The sequence below is a fragment of the Bombus huntii genome, chromosome 8 (genome assembly GCF_024542735.1).
Source record: "Bombus huntii isolate Logan2020A chromosome 8, iyBomHunt1.1, whole genome shotgun sequence".
Lineage (NCBI taxonomy): Eukaryota > Metazoa > Arthropoda > Insecta > Hymenoptera > Apidae > Bombus > Bombus huntii.
Window position 1 is genome coordinate 6,969,365 of NC_066245.1, and position 23,661 is coordinate 6,993,025.

At 44.2% G+C, this 23,661-nt stretch overlaps 1 protein-coding gene across 3 annotated transcripts in view; it reads left to right on the plus strand.

Annotated features, from left to right (window-relative positions):
• LOC126868282 (irregular chiasm C-roughest protein-like) overlaps positions 1–23,661 on the plus strand; it is a 157,289-nt gene that overhangs the window by 78,025 nt on the left and 55,603 nt on the right. The window contains exon 1 of one of the 3 annotated variants that reach the window (XM_050623593.1): positions 22,442–22,799. The exons of the other annotated variants lie outside the window; for them this stretch is intronic. Coding sequence (XP_050479550.1) covers positions 22,771–22,799 — 29 coding nt within the window. The 5' untranslated portion in view covers positions 22,442–22,770. Of the gene's footprint in view, positions 1–22,441; positions 22,800–23,661 lie in introns of those variants that run through there. 3 annotated transcript variants of the gene reach the window in all.

Below are 23,661 nucleotides of genomic sequence, written 5' to 3' on the forward strand. Positions count from 1 at the left end.
TAAGGTTGAATGGCCTCTCCGCTTGCAAGCTATTCATTCTTTTCCAAGTCTTCCGCGTGTTTAATGTTGCATCGATATTCTCCAACGTCGGTTGAAGAATGGAAGCTAGCCCGAGTAACGTCTGCCAGGACGAGAATAAGTATTCCGCGTAACGATCCGGTTCGGGCTAATTCCGACCGCGATAACGAGAATAATGCTCGACAATGAAACTCGAAGTAGAGGCGGCCGTGTCACGGCATAATAATCATTCCAGGAGCAAGCCGTGGCTCAACGTCCACTTTCCCTGACCTGAAAACTTGCACAATTTTTTTATACTCTGACAGAGAGTGCAGTCATTCTTCCTCGCCATGATGGCTAGACTACCAAATTAGACTATAGACGAGTAATCGTCTCGATTCTCGGAGGGTGCGCTGTTTACTCGCGTTACACGACCACTGGTATCGGACCCGGATTGTCTAATGGGGTCCGAGACGACGCGGTGCGAGTACGACTATCTGCAATTCTCTTTTCCACCAAGCTTTAGCTACCGCCAACCCCTATGGGACACTCTCTCTTCAGTCGGTGGACAACGCTGCTGTTTTCCAAGCTGGTTAGGTTACTCGCGATAGATTGCGAAAAAGGACAGGTCTCGACATGTGTCTCGTCGTACGAGAGATTACCGGTGTATCGTTCCTGAACCGGGTAGTTTGCGGGGTTCTGCGGTTGTTCCGTGATCTATCGATCAGTGCACCAGCAGTAACGATACGTTTAGCGTTAAGAATATTCACAGTTTCTTTAATTCGTCGAATTAGGACGATAGACGAAGACATATCACTTTTTTATCTACAGTGTTATATCATGCAAGACGTTCGAACGTTACATTGATTAATTTCATAAATTGAAGAATAGGCTTACTTTCGCATTATAAATTTAACATTCTACAAACTTATATAGGTCAATATGAGATTAACTCTAACTTGGAAGAGAACGTGTTCCAAATTTATGATCTCTAATCTGTTCTCCGATATTAGAACACCAGTGATAAATTTGAAGGATTTCTTGATTTTGTCTTTCAGCCTGGATATTTCGCTTGGATACATTCAAGTTCAACGAACCATAGTTCCGTGTAGTTCGCTTAAGCAATCAAGCAAGTTCCGTAGCCGGGCTGCTTACATTCGAATCGACTGTCGTGGGTCATTGTTGACAGAGATACAACTCCGCCGTGGTAATCATCGTAGTTTGCACGAGCATGCAGCTGTGATGACTAGTTGCGCTGCAGTCAACCTCTCGAATCCCACCGAATCGTCTCGAAACGGAGATTTCGTGCGGTTATAGGCGAAATGTGTGGCTAAACGCGTCATCGTGGCGAAATCAAGGGAATTCCGATCGTCGATTGCTCGTCTAGTAACTCGTAAACCACGCTTCAACTGCCAAGTATGCTAATTGATCGAAAAAAAAGCACGTAACAATGGGGGAGAGGGAAAAAGAAAAAGGAACGAACGTAGAATCAAGGAAAATGGAAAACGACGGTGCGTTTCATCTCGAGAAAAGGCGTACAGATAGGCAGCCGCAATGCGTCGAATAATGCACCGATGAGGAAAAAAAATAAGCGAAGAGAAAGAGGAAGAAGAGCGAATGTCACGCTCCACGAACTGCCAGCTCTTTTTACTCGTTGCACGCGAATGCATTCCTGTCAAGCATACCGCACGCGTGTGTATTATGTGTTCGAATAAATTTGAATACGAATGAGAGTACGATGAAAAAGAACAGGGGCGGTCGGAGAGGCAAAGAGAGAAAGCAGGGCGCGGTGGTCAAGGTAGAAAGGGAAGAGAAATGATAAAGAGGAACGGAGAAAGAGCGAAAGATAGCAGGGGTGGAAAAAAAATACGAGAGGATCGAGTGGTTGTTTCTCTCTAGATCCGGAGAGTCACTATCGCTGCCGAGGGGAAAATTAAAATAAATCGCGGTTCGCTTGGAAATCGACGGTCGAAATCGACAGCTGCCAATTAATCGACCGACTGTATCCTTTCGTTCTCGAGCTGTGTTGCCCGGATTTTATCTTTTAATTGGCGGGGGACATTGGCCTCGGCCGGATTAGCCGTTACTCTCCAGACTTTGAAAGATCAATAAAGCCTGCTGCGCTCGTGGTACACTCGAAACCTCGCTATCTTCCAGCTACGGCAATGCTCGACTTCGTGCAAGATTGCGTCCAGCGTACGTCAATATTTTTCTGTGTCACGAAAACCTGGTGGGTAGAAGGGAGAGAAAGCAAGGGGTTGCAGCGGGAAAAGAGAAAATACCCGAAACCCGGGAATCACCGACATCGTCTCCTCTTTCCATACGAATTTACGCAACAATTCGCTCGTGTTGTTCGTCGTTTCTCGACCGAATGCCACGCGGCGCTTGTCTCTGCTCGTTGACACGAGAACGTCACTTTAGAAATCAGCGTCTGATTCATCCGAATTTTCTCCGTTCGATGGTTATTTTTAATCACGAAGCATTTAATCATTCGACCATTGAAACGTCTTTTCAATCGAAATATTTTATCGTTTGGCATTAAACCGTGGCACATATTTTCTACAAACGGTAGACATCGTTTCAAAAATCGACGTATGATAACGCGCTGATTAAAAGCCCGTCCCAGCTCGAGGAGGCTAGTGAACTGTCAAAAGGGGTAATTGCTCGCGGTGGAAAGGACGAAAAATGGTCGCATTTAAATGCCAAAGCGAGGAGTGATAAATTAATCGACGCCGGACAGCGAGTTAATTGTTCCCTTCAGCGGTAACAAATGGGAATGCAGAGGGTATTATCGTTAGGCTGGGAAAAATATCACCGGATAAAACCGTGCAGTCGGCTTATAGAGATATATATTTAATTAGCGGCAACGTGCCGCCTCGATCCGCTGCCAGAGAGAGGGGTTCGTTCCTTTCTTACCGCAGGCCCTTTTGTTTCACCGTTATTCCATATAACACGCACACAACGATATACCACGATACGGGATATCGCCTGAACTACGAGGGTGAAACCACCATATTGTGAACGTGCGTGAAGGGTATACCTGAACACGCTGTTTCCATTTCGTTCGACAAAATAGACCGTCCCCTCTCGCTAACGCGACAATGTACTGTACTACCAATTGGAGACCTCTGCGCTATTCTTCGCGCATAAACGTGCGCTCAGAGATACACTGGGGTGAATTTATGGATTGATATCTTCGTGATAGTCTCGAATGCTACGCCTCTCGAATGTCGCAACCGTGTCAGAAAGTTTATGTTTTCGTGGGTTCCTCCCTATTCTTCCTACTACAAATGGATTGCCGATACTACATCGACTGGGGTTCGTTTTATTGCGAGATGTATAACGTTTTCGTTAATATATTTTCTATAGAGATTCTGATTTATTAGTAAATAGATTTGCGGTCACGCATTTTTCAAAATGTGCTTCATGTTTAAGAAGCGTAGTATCGTAAATATAATATTATAATGACGATTTATTTACGATGAATGGATTGTACAGATGTTGATTAGCGCAATAACTTATTATGGTCTAGACAACGCGATAGTTATTTTGTAACTCTCGTCACAACGGATCCAACACTCTCTCTCTCTCTCTCGCGCGCGCGCAGACCACACTCTCACGACAACGTTGGCAACACTCTCACTTCTTGATTTGCACTCTCCGACTGCTCAAAATTGTACTACCTGTCCTTCGATCTTTTTTGTCTTCTCTCGGAGACGACCCGCACTACGCTCGGGTCACGCCACCATTCGCGCCTATGATCGCGTATGCACCTTCCTTGTGTATGTGAAAAAAACGGACCGAGGGCGAATCGACGTTTCTGGAACTATACGCTAGTCGCTACATTGTATACATTTCGCCGGTCCTATACGACGATCTGTCTGCGGCACAGCATTATACTATCCCGAGAAACTCGAACTTAAATATATGATGGACCAAGCGTATGCCCCCTCCCCTTTTTTTTTTTGATATTACAGGAGATACACGGAAAATAATTAGTCGTCTGATCTCGTCTAGATTTCTATACTCGTATCCCTTCTGACTTTACCGAACTTGATTTACTTCGAAGATCAGTCACGATTGATAACTGATTCATAGCTGGCGCGCGTTGCGCTCTCTCCTAATTAAGCCGCAAGCCTTAGCCGCGATTTGCATACATGCATAAGCACGTGCGTGTGCACAGCCTGCATAATCTCCAAGTTCGGAAGATTCTCGACGTGCCTTCGAAGGAACTGCCTATGAAGATGGTGGTACGTGCGTCGCAACAATCTATGTGCATTAATGTGGAATCACGTGTTAGATAGGTGCTTGATATACATATGAGTCGTTCACAGGGCAAAGTGGTCGACTTGTTGGAATTATCCAAATTTTAGTAGCAAAACGCTTGATCGTTTCATGAGTCCTTTATATGATCTTATCGATTTTCTCTATCTTTTGTTTGGTGGAAGCAACCAATTTGACAAATAAGCGATTCGTATGCAGTTGCTGGCGAAAGTATACGAATTGTCGAGTAAATATGACGTCTTAATGATTCTCTTAATCTATTATTATAATCTATTATTATAAGCCTAAATTTCTAAATGCGTATATAAAACGTACAATATAATATATCGATAAGTATCCAAAAATACTTCCATAAGCCATTGTATAGAGAATGTTTGTGTTAGTATATTAATAGCATTTTATATATAATAGCAAAGAGTAAAATTCGCAAGGCTGGTATAATTGATTGGCTATAAAATTCTGTATGAACCGTTTCGAGAGCACATAGAATTATCCTTAGAGTTAGTACCGTTTCATTATTGAATATTCCATTTCAAGAACTATTCGACAGGAATTGTTTGATGGATCGAGAAAGTTTTATACGTTCTCCTTTGTTACCAACATAGCACTTTTCGTTTTATTTTACATTTAACGAATGAAAATCTATTCGCAACCGAACTCTGACAGCTTCTACGGTTGCAACGTTCGAGATGAACAACAGAACGCTCGGCGCCGCGTACGATTTGGCCGGGAAAGGGACTTGTTCCAGACGAAAACGGGAATCCCTGAGGGATCGATGCAAGGAATGCATAGGAGGAGCCGCCAGCACGGGTCACCAACGACACAGGAAGTCGGTGAACGATCGTCGAACAAAATCACGGTGCGCGCAGCGATGCAGAAAACTCCGGGGCTCGTCCGTAGCGAACGCAGACACATTGTGGTCGAGGAAAGATCCGGTCCGTGGAGCTCGTGCGTTATAACTTTTTTGGGACGAGCATCGATGAGAACGAAAAGAACGGTGCCAGTATCCGGGGTCAACATTTTCGAATCCGTGCCAGATTTCCGCGGTCGCGTTAGTCACGTATACAGCGAATTAATCGGGTTACACGAATTCTCGGAACCATACAGCCAGAGTCGATCCAGGAAATCTCCAACCCCCTGTTCCACTTTTGTAGGAGGTAAATTATTTGATCGTCGCGACGGGTTTAATGGATCGTCGAAATTTTTCGTCTCGATAAGCCCTGAGCGATTCTCGCTTGTAATTTCCTCGAAGAAGAAGGGCAATCGAAATTTTCGAACGGTGTAATTCCGCGGAGCAACGATCCCAAGGAACGATCATATGTCCGGCTGCCGATGGTATTACTCGTGGACAAAACGCCGAGGAATTCAGCTCCTTTTCTTGCTGGAATTGAATAAATGAATCAGAACGAAAACTGGTCGAGATATTACTTCGTTAGGTGATCGTTGCCTGTATTCGCCAGTTCTTGCAACTGATTTCGCGAAGAAAGACTTTGCGGTTGTATGTAACATGTATAAATATTCCGTACAAACGAAGAAGCACTACTATACCGAAATTCGGGTACGTATCGAAGTAGAATATCGAAACGTATTGAAATTGCACGTTGTAGAATGTACATAACTATGGAGACGTACGAAACTGATATGATAAAGTATGCTCGGTCAACTGTAGCTAGAGTTGGGAATCGTCAGAGCGGAATCGCTATGTATATCGCGTTTCTCGCAACAAGGGAACGTTGAAACACACGCGGATATCGGGAACGAAAATAAAAATGCATTAGAGACGTATATCTCCCGCTGAAGGAAACATGTTCTTTAAACGGGCGAGTCTGAGGATCGCGGTGGAAGACAAAGCTTGAAAAGGAGAACGCGGTGGATTTCTGAAAAGAATCCATATACCGGTTTTATTCCGGAAAGCCGCAATGAGCTCACGTCCCATCGATTTCTATGGTACACTATACACAAAGACTACTGTTCTGTTTGTACGTAGTCCTTCCTCTTCTGGTGGAACTATTTTCTACCTTGGAATCTCTCCCGACCACGACTCTTCGTCTATTCACAAGTGTACTGTACGAAACATCGTGCGGATTGATTTCGACCAGTCGATAGAGGTGGTCGAAATTAGAAAATACCGACACGCCTCGAGTGGAAACAATTATTTCGCTCCAAAGTCTCATGAAGTACGTGCGATGACTGAAGAAACATGGCATTGCCGCCACCCGTCTGGACTAAATAGATCTCTTATTGTTTTCTATTTCGCACACGACTCTCTCTTTCTTCCTCTCTCCTTCCCTCTCTCTCTCTCTCTCTCTCTCTCTCTCTACCTCTTTCTTTTTCTTTCCGCTCTTTATTCGTCTCTTCTGTAACATTCAGAGCGTGCTAAAATATTTACAAATTCCTTAGACGAAACTTCTGAAAGAGAATAGGAAGAAAAGAGAGAAATACGATGCAGATGGTGAAGAGGAGGTGACTTTCGTATATCCTTCGTTGGTCCGTGCATCAAGTTGCTTCTCAGTTGCCAGGGTTAACAGAAACAAAGAGCTTACGAATTTCTTGCGACTATGGCCCTTGTTCAGCTTTGCAAACAAGTCTAACTTGTTTCTCGAACCGCGTGTTATTTGCCGTACGTTCCTTCTGTTTGCGGATAAATATTGAACCGTGTGCCCTATCCGATGACCGGTTGCTAGGACGAAACATGTGACTTCCTCGCCATGAATACAAGCAACCACGTAGGATTTCAATAAACGAGCGGGCAAGCTCCCCGGTGATGTTGAGAAGAGATAGCGTGAGCCGGCACGCGGTAGGTTCCCGTGAAATATATCGAAACCCCCTCGTGGGTTTTAATGGCAATCTTAAATATACGACCTTCATGCGAACTTCTCTTTTTCACGTGGTTATGTAACGGAGACCCGGCTAACCCGGCCCCGGTTGGGTTTATTTTAATAGGAGAGCCCTGCAAAGTTGAAACTTTCATCGATAACATTGCCTGTTCCAACGGACGGTTATAAAGTAGTTAAGTCCCGCTCGTGTGATTTATGGACGACACAGCAAATCTCATTTCGCCTCTCCTTTTTTTCTTTCGCTTTTCTTTCTCCTTCTCCCCCCCTCCCCCCTTCCCTTTTTCTATCTTTTATTTCCCATTTATTCTTTTTACTTTTGCCTTGCCGTTTTCCTTTCGCTTTTTACTTCCATTCTCGCACACCGATATCAGGCAATACGCACGGGAAAAGTTAGCGAGCAACGCTCCGTTGGGAGCTTAATTTGGTATCGAGGATAGATTATCAATCATTAAACAATTTTCCCTGGCAAGCGCGCGAAATCATAGACGAATACCTCGGCGGAACAGGAACCCATTAATCTTCGACCGGTCGCGCCAAATAAAAACGTTTCGGTGCATTCTTTCCGCGCCGCAGCAGGCTACGCGAGTATCCACGCCAACGTGGCTGTCGTTTATCGCGTTTTCTAATAGAATCTGTGAATACCGGAAGAACTTACGATCTCTATGATGCCACAGGATGGAGAGTCTTCTTTTTGTTTGAAATCTCTGAGTGAAAATTAGTTTTAGTACCACTTGAGGCACAATCAATAGTCAGTTGGTGAATTATTTCGTGTCAGCGTGATAGCACGGTGTAAAACGGTCATCGACTTCGGTTAACTGGAAATACGCGTGGTTATTTCTATTTGGAATAATGGCAAGCTGGCAGCCGATACTTTTAAATAAAAGGTCAATGACATTCGAAACGTCCAGTCCTTAACAAACTATACTTTATAAATTCCAAAACAAATGTATTATATTCGTAAATGTTGGACAATTAAACTCGCATATATAAAAGGAAAGTTTCACCTTACAATGAATATATTATTAAAACTTCAAAGATTCATATAATTGATGCGATAAGTCTGACATTTTATATATTACGATCTATTAACTGTGTTTAATAATATAGAATAATACTTTATTCCTATTTCTTTAAATACATAATTTGAATTTCTAGTCTCTTTACTTCATAATAAATTACTAAGTATTAATTTACCATTAATTATTTAATCCGATTGTTTTAAATACTGTTGTCAAATACAAATGCGCTCTTTATCTCTAATCTTTTTCAAATTTAATATCAGAATATTTGCGAATGATAGTATACGCCTACGTAATGCTTACTGCGCCGGACCGAATTAGCTGCAAGTGGAAAGAAAGATGACTCGAGTTTACAGTAGAAACGGACGGCGCGTTGTCAGACACAGTTAAACGCGGTCGACGGAGGATCGCGCTATTCTTGGAAGTACACGATCGCCGCAACGCGTTCAAGCGCATGTACGTCGTCGCCATAATTCGTTCAACATCTTTTGTCCAATTTTATACGATGTAATTGGAAAGAATGAGGAAAGAAGATCGCGTCCGCGTAATTCGTAAAACGTACACCAAGTGGTATTTAATAATGTTCAATGCAATTGACACTCGAGTAGTCGCGTAATAAGATCTCATTAAAGCGTGTACGACGCTTTCAACTCAAACCGGAAACATTTCACGCTCCGTTTCTTTCGTTTCTTCATCTTTTGCCGGTTCGTTCAAACGGAGATTGCATTCATCCAAACCAATGAGATCATTATTTCTGGGAATCAATCGAATAATTTTCTTTTTTCCGCCTTGAATAAAACGTTTGACAAGAATATGCACGATTTTGCGGTTCAGAGGATCGCTGCATAAAGACGCGCGGAATACATTTTATCGCGGTCGTTCCTCTTTCGCGACGTTCTCCTTTTTCTTTCATTCGTTAAAGGCGCGCTTCCTTCCTGTTCGTAGGTTTCGTAGTAATTTTCTGGTAACCTTTCGATTCTCAATGTTTCCGCCATGATTTATTCATAACGATGCCAAGCATCACCAAAAGTTACGTGATACGTTAAATATTTGTAAATATTCATTGTAACCGGTTGAGATTTTTGCATGCTTCCTATGTGGGTGTAGCCGTATCACATTTGTTAGTCGACCATTGAGAAAACCAAGTTATCGCCGAACATCAAAGCCACTGCGAGACACGGAAGGCACACGACCACGAGGATCAATTAAATATTCAACGACGTCTACTTCAGTCTCGTGACCCAGTAACGTGATGCCGATATGCAGTGATGCGATACCGTGCAACAGTATATGTAGCTTATTGTGCTTTTTTCTCTTTCCAAATCGAGACAATGATCAGCAAATGTATACGCGGCACGTATTTACCTTCTTTTTTCCACGAATACCGACGCTTCGCTAAGACCAGGCTTATTTTTAATTATCCCGGTTGGCGGAACGAGTGGATAAAGAGAAAGAGAGAGGGGGGAAAACGCGAAGAGAGATAAAACGGAAGAGGAGGCAGTCGGCGTAAAAAGAAGGGGAGAAACGTCAAGTAGCGAGGGAAAACGGACACCATACGCGGCCCTTCATAATCTTCCAAATATCTACGAATTACGGTTTTTAATTCGGCCGTACCGATTATGTCGACAGATACCGCCGCGTGTCTGCTTGAATTTTTATTCTCGTTCCTGGGAAGGCTTCTTTCCAACATCGTGTGTGACGCGATTCCGTCGTGATCGTACTCCGAAAACAAGTATTATTCATGGCCTGTCTTCCACGAGTTCCCTTGCATCCTTCTTTAGTCACGGAAACAAAGAGAAGACAATGGAAAGCACGCGAAAATTGGAGCAGTGCTCCATCGAAATCGCGGAAATTGTCGCGTTGCTTGCCCGACGCTCTTCGAATTTTCCGACGACAATTTTCGGCATTCAGGTAACGGTTGGAGAAGTCGACTTCTCAAGAAATTTCCCAGAGAAAATTCCCGGTTAGTTAGATATTTTAAACGAGACAGAGCGAATGTATCCCATTCAACCTTTGTAGATTGTAAACAGCATAATAATGACCATTCTTATTAACATCCGGAATGGAACGGGGAATTTGGCGAAAACTTGCCAGGATTCGCGAAGCAGCTCGCGGAAGCAGTCTAATTAGCAATGCTAACGAAAGTTGGCGAAATAACGGAGGCCGAAATCCATATCGAATTAAGTGGTGTTGGATAGGCGAACACGTCATCAGTGCTACGGCACGATACTCGAGACATGGTTGAAATGTCCGAAACGCCACGATATACTCTTCCTTCTTCGTCCTTTCCACGTTTCTATCGTGTTCTTTTCACTATCCTCTTCTTTACCTTCTCTTTCTCGTGCTTCGTTACGAACGAACGCGACGTTAGCTGCCGGAAGGAACAAGAAATTAATAGCAGTGGCTGCTAAGCAAAATTGTGCGCGGTATTACCTTCTTTAAAAGGTGCGCTGATTAAGAGCACCCTCGACCTACTTAACTCTTTTTCCAGAATAAAATAATCGTGAAATTAAACTCGCGATGACTGAAGCTATTTGAAAGTTAAATCCGCGTCGTGATGAGCTAGAAGGGCAATCGTGTAACGTAACTAAATGTTCCTCCTGCTCTTCTTAACCTCTCCCATTTACCTACCTTTTGCCACCTTTCGGACAGTTTCTCTACCTTTTCTGTCGAGATTCATTCAAGCGTGCGAAGTGCTTTTTACGATACCGCTAGTCGCGTCTAAGACGGCCATACCAACCGCGAAGTAAAACGCAACGAAAACAAAGTTTCTACGACGTCGTTGAGTGCTCGTACCGCGTTATTGTTCGCATAAATAAATACCATATATATATATATAATATATATATATAATAGAAGTGCCTAGCCATCTTCGATAATGGAAGTCTATTTATGTCGCGTTTCTTCTACGACCATCCTGTCATAGGGTAATTCTTTCGCTTCGTTGCATCTACATTTTTTGTCCCTTCCTTGCTCTTCGGACGACGTGTTAATCTATTACTGGGTCGGCAAAATTAGCCATACTGTGAAAGCTTCTTCGTCGTTCAATTATTTTCAGTCGAGAGAAAAACGTTCATTCATAATCCATTTAATTTTATCGTGCACGTGTATCCGCTTCGTAATCGATTCAAAGAGAGTAGCTCGGCGTTACGGCCGTCGCAGAAACCAACCATTCCGATTAATTAGCCGCTAAGGCAAATCCTTAACAAGTTTTAACCGAGAAATCCTTTTTAATCACCGCATCGAATATCGTTACTCGGCGGGGATTAGCAGTCGTGACTCGACGAGACGACATTGCGACGCGAACGATGGCGCCGTGGCACCTCGACAAATTGAGAATCTTCGCGAAGCTAGCCAATGAAGCGTGCTCTCGCGAACCACTTGTCCGCGCGAAACGGATTATCGATACTTGGTTTACTTCACTTGCGCGACCTAACGATGTTATTGTACGATCAATCGTTTGTTTGAACAGCGGCGATGCTGACGCGGTTCGAAATCACTCTCTGCTCTGCCCTATCGTTCCGTGATCCTTCGTCCTTCACCTAGTTCGCATGGGCTGCTCGGTTCGTTATCGAGCTCGTTAAATATCTTGGAAAACCGCTGAACTCGCGGATCGATCGAACGCTCGCGACACTCGAGGCGAACGTGTTACCGGAGACAAGTCGATTTGTTCGATGCCGAGAAAATGAAATGGAATGAAGAGAACGATGCGTTAATTTTGCAGGCACCTGCGCTTGATTAAGTAACACCGATCGATTTCGTCTCCTTCCAGGGATATCCTTGGACTGATCATAGCGTATATATAATCACCTTCGACTATTTGCAAAACGGTCCATTAAGTATGGCGTCACGTCTGGAATTTACTCGGATGAAACCGCAGCCACCCCTCGAGCGGTAAGCCCGAACGTTATTCTCTTCGCAGACACTTAAGTCATCCGCAATAAAGAATTTTCTCGTTCCAAGGGTACGCCCTTGTAGTTTGTTTCAACCTTTCATCATTGCGATCCGACGTAAGAAGCTTACGTCGACGAGAGGTGAATTGCTACGCGTATGTACTTCTGTCTTGTAACGTATACAATCGTTGCTAGTAATCGTTGCTATGTTAGCATTCGCGGCGCAAACCATTATGTACGAATTAATTACGATGCGAAGCTCGTAATTAATAGAGAATCAATGGAATTAGTTGGTATTGCAGTGGCTATGATAGCTTCGAGTCGATCGAAATGTCAGTTCGAAAGGACATCGAGTCCGAAGCTGGAACGTTGGTTAATCGGCTTGGCTAAGAGCGTCGACACGCCTCGCTTAGGAAGGGAGAACAATGAGAAACGCTATAGGCGACGACGATCCACGATGGTAACCGGAAAGCTTTACGGGATAACCGATTCATTCCGGCGGTCGTTTTCGAAGTTAAAATAATTTGCGACGTAAATGGAAGCGCACGCCCGCGTGGATCATAATGGAATAACGAAGCGCTGTTCTATGATAATGGAGTGTAAGGTAGTAGAAATGGGTAGCGTAGCCGTCGTAACGAGCGGCACACAGTCGTTTAAGCAGCGAGCAAAATAACGCTGGACGCGCAATAACTTTATTCCGCGCAGAAGTATTTCATATTTCCGCCGGTGGATAAGATGAAGCGCGCGCGGACCCGCCACCGTTGCTCTTCTACCTCTTTTTACAGGGCGCCGCGTTAAATTTTCATCCCGCTAAAAGAATTACTCGCGACGAGACGTTGCTCTGTTTCTACTCATCCTTGCGTTTATTAAAATCACAGAAAGACGGTGTAATTACCCCGAGACAGCTTTCTCCGGCTATACAAAAACGGAAACCGAGACAGATTTTTCGTTTCTTCCATTCTACGTATTTCTACGTTTTACCTTTTCTTCGCTCAATATAATATGCAAGTATATACATACATGCATACCAGTTATATACCTACATATATACGTATGTATGTGAACGTATAGATACGTATTTGGCATACAGTAGTTTCGCATGAATCATTCTGGCGGGCGACGCAACGCGCACCGGTAATAGACAATCTCCATTTTTCCGGGCTTTTTCCCAAATTCGTGGCAGACGCGCGCGACGCGAACAACCTAGAATAGGTTGCGTGCTCGCAGCGGGGGTCAAGCGACGACGAGACGCGTCTGACCGTTTTTTCGGCGAGGAAATTTATACATCCGCCGCGAACCGAGGTGGCAGCGCGCGACTGTAATGAGGAAATATCGTTTCACGATATCGATCCACGCGGCGAAAGGTCAACCCTAGAAGGGGTTGCCGGCTGACAAACCCTCCGTCACAGAGGCGCACACGTACACGGGCCGGCGAGCACACGCGCGGCCATGCGCCCCTGCCACCTATCTACATACTTACACGCCGCGCCGCAGCGTATCATACGCTCCGATACGAGCATTGCGTCTCTTACGGATATTTTGATTCTCGTAATGAGACAGCCTCCTGCGAGTGATTAACACGAAAGCTCGCGGTAACAAGTACTCGATCGAAGGACCGTGTTCTACGTGTCACGTTCTTTTTCTTTCTTCCGTCTCTTTCTCCGCCCCTTCTCTCTTTCGTTGTTCGCGCCAGGCGATGCCACCATTTAAATATGAATTAACCGATCGATCGACAACTACGACGCCACGTATATATACGTACTCGGGTTTCGGCTGGAAGAGAATTTCGCGTATACACCGATCGTGGCGCTATAAAAATTCAAGGGGATAGCCCGACGAATGTCTAGAACGTCGGTAGAGTTTTTCATCGAATATTCGACGAAATCCACGATTATACCGTGATACAAGAGCAAAATACGCGGGGCCGCTAGAAAGTTTGCCACGTTCGACCGTTATCGCGCTATTTTCACGTAGAAATGATCTACTCGTTGAAACTGCAAACCGCTCCATCACCGACACTGTCGTCTTCCATCGTATATGCTATATACGAAAGCTTCTCTCTCTTAAGTATCCGACTATCGTTCCCTCCGCGAAATGATCATTCCATCACGGCGCAAATATTGAATTTACATGGTCGTCTCGTTTCTGCATTGCAGATGTATACGCTCTAGGGATGTGAACCGCGGCCTCGTACATATGTACCATATGCATGTACTAGGACACGTAGAGAGAGAGAGAGAGAGAGAGAGAGAGAGAGAGATGGATGCGAACACGAAGATAGATGGTAGGGGGTACTGTAGCGGTGTTTACTGCCTCTTTGCGACCAAGTCTCGCGGTCTCGTTGTATCAACTCGTGTCTAATGAAATCTGACTCACGGAACGAATCCCCCTCCCTTGCCCCCACCTTCTGTCTCGCTACGATTTAATTCCGCTCTCGAGTACCATCGCAAACCGACGACCGTTCTTTAAGCAGCCTTGATTACAACGTTAACAATATTTATCGTCGTATCGCGTAACTTTCCACCCTTTGACAGCGTCTCAGTAACGGCACTGGTTTACGCGTTCATAATTTACATCCACGTGGTTCGCCATCGTATCTGCCCGAATTACGAAGTTGAAGCAATATTTCGACCGTTTCATTCGCCAACATACTTGTAAACCTTTTGTACTTGCCCTTTCTCGTATCAATCATATTAATTAATTAGCAACAGCGGGAACGAGAGAATTAATCAATTGGATTAATAGGTTGTAGTTTAACGAGGGAAGCTGTTTCGTACGCCTAACGATCCAGCTTGCAGGAATCGAGCCAGATATCTAGGTCACCGACAGGTTCCTTTCCTCTCCGTTGAATATTCGAAAATTGCTGCCGCCTCCTATAATTTGGAATATTAAACTCGGAAAACGAGAAGTCTAGCGACGGCTTGAATAACCTCCATTAGTCAGCCATTCTGCCGCGCGACCGTTCCACTTACAACCATGGGAAATCTTCGTATCGATACCGTTATATCTTTCCACGTATGACGCGTATACGCTCGTACACATGCACGTTCCCTTTTATTTGTTTCCTAAATACTACTGGAAAAACAATGAGAAACATCCTCGTCTAGAGAACAGAGAACGGAGTGACGAAGAGGAAGCGAAAGAGAGTCGACGCTACGTTCTCCTGAACGATCGATATCCGCTTCGCGAGTTCACGATCTTAAATCACCGGGCGCAGCTTGAGCCCGGACAAGCAAGGATTCCCTCATTGTGAGGCAGCCAGCGTACTGTCACGGTGCATAACTTCGATATTATATGTGTCCTGGGTGTGCGCGCGGCTTTCCCCAGTCTCCTGTAACTCGGTTCGTCCCGTCGAATCACGACGTCCAAGAAAAGGATACGACGCGACCCGACGGTGGAACGGTTAGCGGTCGAAGGATGTTTTCTGGTGCATAAAGGGAACACGTAACGCGCTTAAGCCCCTCAACATACGCGTGGAATGGAGCACGGAATCCGTCTGTCCATTGTCCCGTGTCCCACGGAATGTCTTGTCAGGTGTCTCCTTCCGAACTCGAGAACCCCCTCTCTCCTTCTCTCTCTTTCTCTGTAGAAAACGATTTCACCAGATAAAATAGGGATCATAGTGTTTCCTAAGCTTAATTCTTCTTACTTCGTGATGTAAGTGAGCTCACGTTGAAGATAAAACGGGATATCTTTAACTTGTTTGTCAAATCTTACGCTTAACTTCTTCTTTCGTCGCGAAATTGGAAATTAATAGGAACAGATTAATTTCCGCGAGGTCCTGATGCTTGCGAATGATGCTCTTATGGGAAAGATGAGGTCGATTTGTGTAATTTTCTAACTTTTGTGACATTTCGTGGCCATGAAATAGTCGAAGAAGAGAGACTCGAATACGTAAGTCTTCGAAGAATAATTGAAAAATCCATCTGTATAGCTTTAATCATTGCGTTAGTTTAATTCAATTAATATTAATCTGCGTAACTAATGTTATCAATATCTTTTAAACATTCAAGGAGGTGAAAACAACACATATTCAATCCCAAAATCGAATGAGAAAATTGTGAAAGCTTCGATGAATAGATAGAGAAATATAACTTATCAGGTTTTCACCTGTAGTCTTCAAATATTTTTTATAGAAATAAAACATCAGATGAGAAGATGAAACATCTAACTATTATGTTCAAAAGATTGACGATCTAAAAATGACAAATTAACTCGTCTTTCCTGGGTAATAGGTTAAAGGACTGTTCAAAGTCAGTATGTGTTTTAAAGGATGGTTTGCTTTTTTACTTGCAAAAGTTTGTAACTCGAGCATCTTGTTCTCTGCGTATTTTCTGTTAGCTTGTGTCGCTTTTTCTAACGGAGTTACCACAACGTCGTGAATAGCGTACGTGACATTTACACAAACCGGCCAGCAGCTTCTTTACGGTGCACCTGTATGTTTCCAAGGGTCACAGGGTAATTGTTGAAAGGCCAACTTAAAGCTGTCGATCGCCGACAAAGCGGTGCCGTACACACGACACACCTAGCTTCGTATCTTCCAATGAACCGTGGTATCGAGTTATAAGCTATACCGACGAGCCATGTTAAAAGCTATCGTTAAAAAGGGAATTCGAGCGAGATTCGGTGTACGATGGATCATCACTGGAACGACGTTATTAGAATGAGAGTGTTGAAAGAAAGAAAACTCAATAAAAAGAACGCGATCGTTATATCTGAGGAACGTAAACCTTGCCCTATTTCGATCTGAATTGTCTCTCTTAAATGGGAAGGATAGAAATCTAAAAATTACTAATAAGGCCAATATCATAGACACATGAAATCATCGAGTTCGTAATATGAGTTGCAAACGTTAAAGGAATTATAATGACCGCAAATGGAATTCTACAGTTGGAAGAATTAAATACAGCCGCAATTACAACTTATTCCTTTGGCATGATTTTAATTCGTGACACGATTAGATGTCGATTAAAGTCGAACTCCGATGCATAACGGGGCATTTGCTAATTTTAAACATTAGCTTTAATAAAATAACATTATAATTAAGTTAATACACACGGTTAATAAGTATCAACGTCATGTTATAATTACAACATCCATTTACGTCTATACTACATGTACGTAGTAAAGTGAATGTCCAATGAATTATGGGTTATGATAGTGTGCAGCATTTCACGCCCTTCTCCTCTGCTCAGCTTTCCCTGCAGGGTGTAGACGCGTTCCGTGTATAACGTGTATGACGTGTTCCGGTATCATCTGTAATAGAAACAGAGTTATCGAAGGCTAAAACTTTCGATGTTTATGGATTCCGTAAAAATAGTAGTTCGCAGCCGAACCGGTATCGGATCTCACCCACGTTAGTACAACAGTCGTCGCTTAAATAAACAACGAAACCGGGCCGCTGCTTGTGAACCGCGTAACAGCCGCGAGCGTCAAGGTACCGCGCTACTTCCGGTGCGGTTGCAGCGCGCGTTACAGACAGTAGAAAATAGTCGAGCGCGATGTTAATTAAAACGAGATCGAACGGAACCAGGGGAACTCCCTGGAGGAGGCCGGCGAACTCTGCAACGCCTGCGTCCTTTTTACGGAATCGAGGGCTTGGCCAGAAACAGCGGAAACCGCAACAGCTCTCGATACCTCGTGCTCGTTCCGAGCTCTATGACTTTGTCGCTCGTTCGAGATTGTGCCTCGAGTTTTCGCGTACGAAGCTCCTGGTTGTATCGGCATTTCTCGTATACGCATCCACACACACACACACACACACACAAACTTATATATGTATACACTGTTGCACAGAGACGCGTGTCAATTTGGCATTGTGGTGTCCGTATGCAACGGCGGACCACACACAGCCAATGTTGATTGTTGTGTGAGCACACAATGCGTCCCCGTTGTAACAGTCAGCCGCATCTAGCCCGACCAGACTGCGTACGGGCAGGCTTGACAGTTTTCGTTGCACCATGAATACTGATACGGGCAAACATGGTCCGGGAAAACGGTTACGCGATAATAAATCAATTTTCCGGTGACACGTGCGCCTTGGGAGCCGAATTGGAAAAAACAATCGTGGCGCAACGTGGTAACGCACGAAATGACTGGGACCGTTGTAAGAACATCGAGTTCGAAGGGGACCTTTCGTAAAACTCCTGGTCTGACCTAGTTTTATCCTCTATGTGCTTTTTGCTGCATCAGTCAAAAATCTCCCAGTTAATAGATATTTAATCGGGATCCGTCGAACCGATTATAGATTATCGCTGGAAGGAGGAGCCCGGTAGCTCGATAAAAATGATATATTTCAGCCGGTTCTCGAAGCTGAGGGTTTTTCGCGCGTCAGCTGGTCGTTGGCGAGGAACTCCGTTGCTCGTGGAATCCGCCTGAACGGCTATGCTGCAAAGTTAAGAAAGTACTAATGGCTTCGTTAATGCCGTGCAATCGGTCGGAGAACGGAGCTCGAATTTTCAGCTCTTCACCGCAAAAGCGTAATATCTGCCAGTCTGCTTGTAGATGCGATTTTGTGGTCGTAGATGACGCGTTATTTCGAGTTCGATCAAAAATTAGGCGACACTCGGGGGATTGGCCCAGAAACGTTTGACGACGAATAGAGAAAAAGCGAGAGATCACCAAACGGCACGTTGCGATTGTAACGGGCTGTATGGTCGGGTAAATTTATTCATCGGATTATTCAAATTGAAAGCCGTACACGCCAGAGGTATTGCGGTTTCGTAGTTATCGGCGTTTGGCGTGCCAAGGCTGAAACGAAACTGAAGGGAAAGGTAGCCGAGGATACATCATCGTGGACGACCAACAATTTTGATCCCTTTCGAAGAGGATGATGAGTAGCGCGTAGGCGAAATTAAGAGGATCTGGTGTTCGACCCACGCAAACAGGAACATTTTTCGGATTGTCAGTGGAAATGATTGGACTCTTGTAATAAAAAGCAACGAACGGTGAGAACGAGTGTAGCGTATCTCTTTCATAAATGATATAGTTTAGAAGGGGGAATTGTAGCTTGAATTTATGAAGGCTAAAATAAACAAATGGCCAAGTATTTGTCAACTGAATAATGAAAATGAGCGTGATATATCCTTTGTAGAATATAAACTTTAGCGTGAGATATCGTAGTTTAAGTTCGTAATAATCAATAGATAAGATAAGCAAATTGTCAAACAGTTGTACAATTTTGCAATTTAAAATGTGATATCATAGCTGAAATTCGTAAACAACAGTGGTTAAAATAAGCAAATTATCAAATATGTTTCAATTGCTACGGCTATTTCCGTGCATGACATAGTCGCTATTCGTAGCCACTTACTGTTTTAAATTCGTCCAGATTATAGAGTTCAACAACCTGTCGTAATATTAGATTTCTCATATCTTCCCGCCTATTTCTTTTTTTCGTGACACATTTGGTCAAAATAACGTTAAACCGATTTTATTAGAAAATGATCGTACACTGTATTTAATTTACCTCGTGGCAACCGCTGCGATCGCTAGCCGGGGACCCATAGTTTTAGATGAGTTCCAAAACACTAATATCAGTAGCACACGAAGTTCCCAGATGATCAACCATATTGCCGGTAACTGTGACCAAACATGCCTTAACTTTACCGATCAAACGACAATCGTAGTCGTTAGCTGACGATACTTAAAAACGCAACACAACATGTCGCGTTAACAAATTTCGTCCGGTAACAAACTGATCGACAATAACCGTATTCCATTTAGCTAGCTCAGATCAGATTACTATACAAGATAAAAAAAAAAAAAAAAATAAACGAAAATCGGTTACGATTGATCGTATCATCGTTTATAGAGCTATGAAACGAGAGTAGGTGGAGTCAGGCATCGAAATCGACCGCTTTGTGTGTATCGTTTCCAACAGGCTCTGTCGATCCCCACGAATATCGAACAGCAGTCCGATTGCGAAGCGCGTGTACACATCAATCGGACGTTTCCAGAAACGACGACCCGTGGGACTCGTATCTTTGATTCTGGGTCATGCGATGACAAATTGATCAGAGACGCACTGTCTCTGTTCGACGACTCGAGGACGGCTACGACCGTGTTTCCAGTGACCCGGTCGGGTTTGTGCACGACTTCGATTTTCAGCTGTCAAACGCAGTCGCTGTACCGCGTCGCCTGGCTATACGTCGACGTGGATTTTTCCATGCGGAAAAACGCGTCACCATTATCGAGACACGATGAGATTACACAATTTCCGTAGCGAGAATGTCGTTCTTCGGCGTGTTTCACGATGACTACTTGATTACGAACCTCTAGATGAACCTTTTTACAGGGAAATACGAAGGGAAAAAGGGATGGAAAAGTCGCGCGAGACAGGGTAGACTCGTCAAAATTTCGATGACAATGGGCAAGCAACCACGCGACAAACGAGTGCGTTTGTTCAACGGCGAGCGTCATCCCTGCGGCACGCTGATAATTGCCGCGGCATTCAGGTGTAATTGTTCGGATGAACAGCGGCCAATTAATTATCACGAGGCACCGACCGGGCAGCGCCGTTTTATCGGCGGCGCATGATCTACGAATACATGGTGGTTGGCAGGAATATCTATACTCAGGGACGTGTTAGCGTATGTAATAACCAAGTGGTATATACGTGGCTAGGAAAAGCAAGAGACCCGATCGAACACGTGCCCTGCAATCGCACGAAATTTTAACGCGGGTCAACGATATAAAGTAAAGGGGACGTGCAAACGAATCCCATCTCGATAACAAACGGATAGACGCGTGCCGACGCCACTTGGTTCGCCTCGACGATCTACAGTCATCGACGGATTATATTCCGATAAAATTGAAATCCGTACTTGACTTTTATAAACTCCCTCCATGATGTATCATATTATCTTCGTTACGTGTCTCGTCGAAACTTTTAATTACCTTACAGGCGACCGTTGCGTAACAGAGTAACGAATGTGTCTCATTTGTTTAATTCCCTTTATCATTATGCCGCATATTTTCCTTGTTTCTCTTACATCTCGCGGGTACGTGCATCGGGAATTTTCGTTAACTATTCGTCGAAACGCTTGTTTACCGAGCTCGGCGCGATTATGCCAAAATTCCCGGACGTATAATGAACGATCGTATCGAAATTCGGGATCGCGGTGGCTGGTATAATGGATAAAAATCGTTGATTTGCGAACCATCGTTTCGTAGGTTGGGATATCGATGTAACGGAGCGGGATAAAAAGTACTGATCGCTGGACGATAAATATTCTGAAATTTTTGCCTCCGGTCCGATGATTATTTATCACGCCACAGAGGAGATACAACGTTATCCCTGAATTATGATGTCTGACCGGTTGATGTTCGGTTTAGATTGAAATTAATTAAAAGTATTAAACGTGATTATAACGAATGAACAGGTAATCCGTGATCGAGCTTTGTTTTAACAAGCACTTTCGAATCGTTACTTCGTGCTCCGGTTAGAACGGGTTAGTACCGGTTTGAGGAAAAAAAAAATCCCGCCGGCAATTAAAATTTGGAAAATGGAACGAAAAATGTTGCACGTTGATAACATTCTGTGTGACGGTGTTTGACGATAACATTGGAAAGACGAACGCTCGAAATGGTAAAACGTGGTATTTCTAAATTAAATATCAGACAACGGTTAACCGACTGTCAGCCGGAATTCAATTTTTATCAATTTTAATATGAACGAAAAATCGAATGATTCTCTGTTATTGTTGTATTCCGTTAATGGACTGTTTCGTAATTCGCCCACAGGCTGATTCGCGACCGACCGTGACGCGATTATTTTCACTGTGAAAATAGGAGGAAAATATCGCGGAATTTATTAAAATCCCACTTTAACCTCAAACTTTTTTACTTCCCGCGGATTGAAACGTAGACTCGGTTATGAGATCGGTATTTCTCTCGCCTTTCTCCTATTTCCTTCTTATTTCTTTAAAACTCCTCGACAAGACTGCGAGAGGTTTCGTTCGGGTAAGGTGACTGTTTCGTGTGATATTTTCATTTCCCACGGCGCTAGACGGGAATAGGTTGGTAAAACGAGAGAAACATCGGCGAACGCGTTAAAGTGGCGCTTATCGATTCAAGCCGCAAAGCCGCAGCCGATCCAGGCATTTGTCAACGACGACAGGAAACGTGGCCCACATAGGACGCGTCGCGTTACCCGGACACATTTCAAAGTTCCGTGGTGCGTACAGAGTCGAGGCAGCTTGCAGGGGCAAACAGCAACGACGAAACCGAGAGGCACAAGCGCAATTATTATTACGTCCATTAGGCTTGTATTCCATTGAAATGGTTCGACTGGTAACGACCAGGCTGAGGTTATTATCCTATTGAGCTCGTAAGCAGTTGAGCCGCACGATGTCGTACGACCGTCTTACGACATCCTCCCCCTGGTCGAGCAAACGGAACATGGCGCGACAAGAAACGTCCGCCTCCTCCTTGCTAACGTCGTCTAACTCGTTCAACGAGAAACACGAACGCGACGTGTAACGAGCGGGGCCGTTTTCTTAAAGGGTGCGAGCACCACGATTCACTACCGGAACGAAAGCCACGGAGGAAGTTGGTGTGCCCGGACAGGACGGGATAAGGCGGATGGGGATTGCTTTCGTACTCGAAATATCGTGGTTGACAGTGTCTAAAATTTAAAGGTGTATTTTGGTCTGAATTGTTCGCTGAAGACGGGATATCGCTGCGTTAAAAACTCGAGAGCGATCATCTTCTCTTCGTTCCGTCTGAAGAACTCGCACGATGAAGATGCAACGTGGTCCGATTCAAGCGTAAGCCAGACGAATAAAAGTTAATTGAGAGGTCGATGAAACGATTAAACGAACGCTTCGTCGGCTGACTGGCGCGTTTCTCGACGTGACCACGTTGAACGTGTTCGCGTCACTCGATAAGGAACAAGGGGGAACACTTCACCGAGGAGAAATTGTCGCGTAAATTGCAACGCGAGAAACGTGTTCACGTATGTTATTAGAGCGCCGAAGCGAACATGTCCGTGGATATATTCGATTCGAGTGATAGAAGATCGAACATCGTCGATCGGCGTGCTTCTTTGGTCGTTGGAGATAGGAAGTACGTACGTCGCGCGGGGCCGTCCCGACCAAGAATTTCAATATCGATCACCGCTCACGCCGAGTCTCGAATAAAATTGTCGCAGCAACAACGATGAAAGTGGAAGAAAGCGAATTGATCGAGTTTTATTAAAGCGTTTCTCAATCGTTTAACGCGTGCTCATCCTCTCATCTTCCTTCTCTTCGACAACATGCCACCGATCCCTTTGTCGTCGTAAAACGGCTACCGTAATAATTGCCAGCAACGGGTATATTTTTTTTTTTTTCGTTGCATCGACGAAACGGTATTACCGTCGTAAAAGAAGCGGAAGAGAAAAAAAAACAGAGAATAGAGGAGGAAGAAGAAGGATATAGTCTCACCTGGTCATAACAGTGGCATCACGTGTACTAACAGCTATATATGCTCTAAAAACGCAATAATAAATTGCTGTACTGGCTATAGTTTTATCGTTTCATTTACGGCGACGACTTCTTGGTCTCCGCTCTTCTAATCCGATGAGACTATAAAGATAAATAAGGACGGTTCGAAGGTAAACGGGCGGAGCAGCGTACGGCCGTCTGCAAG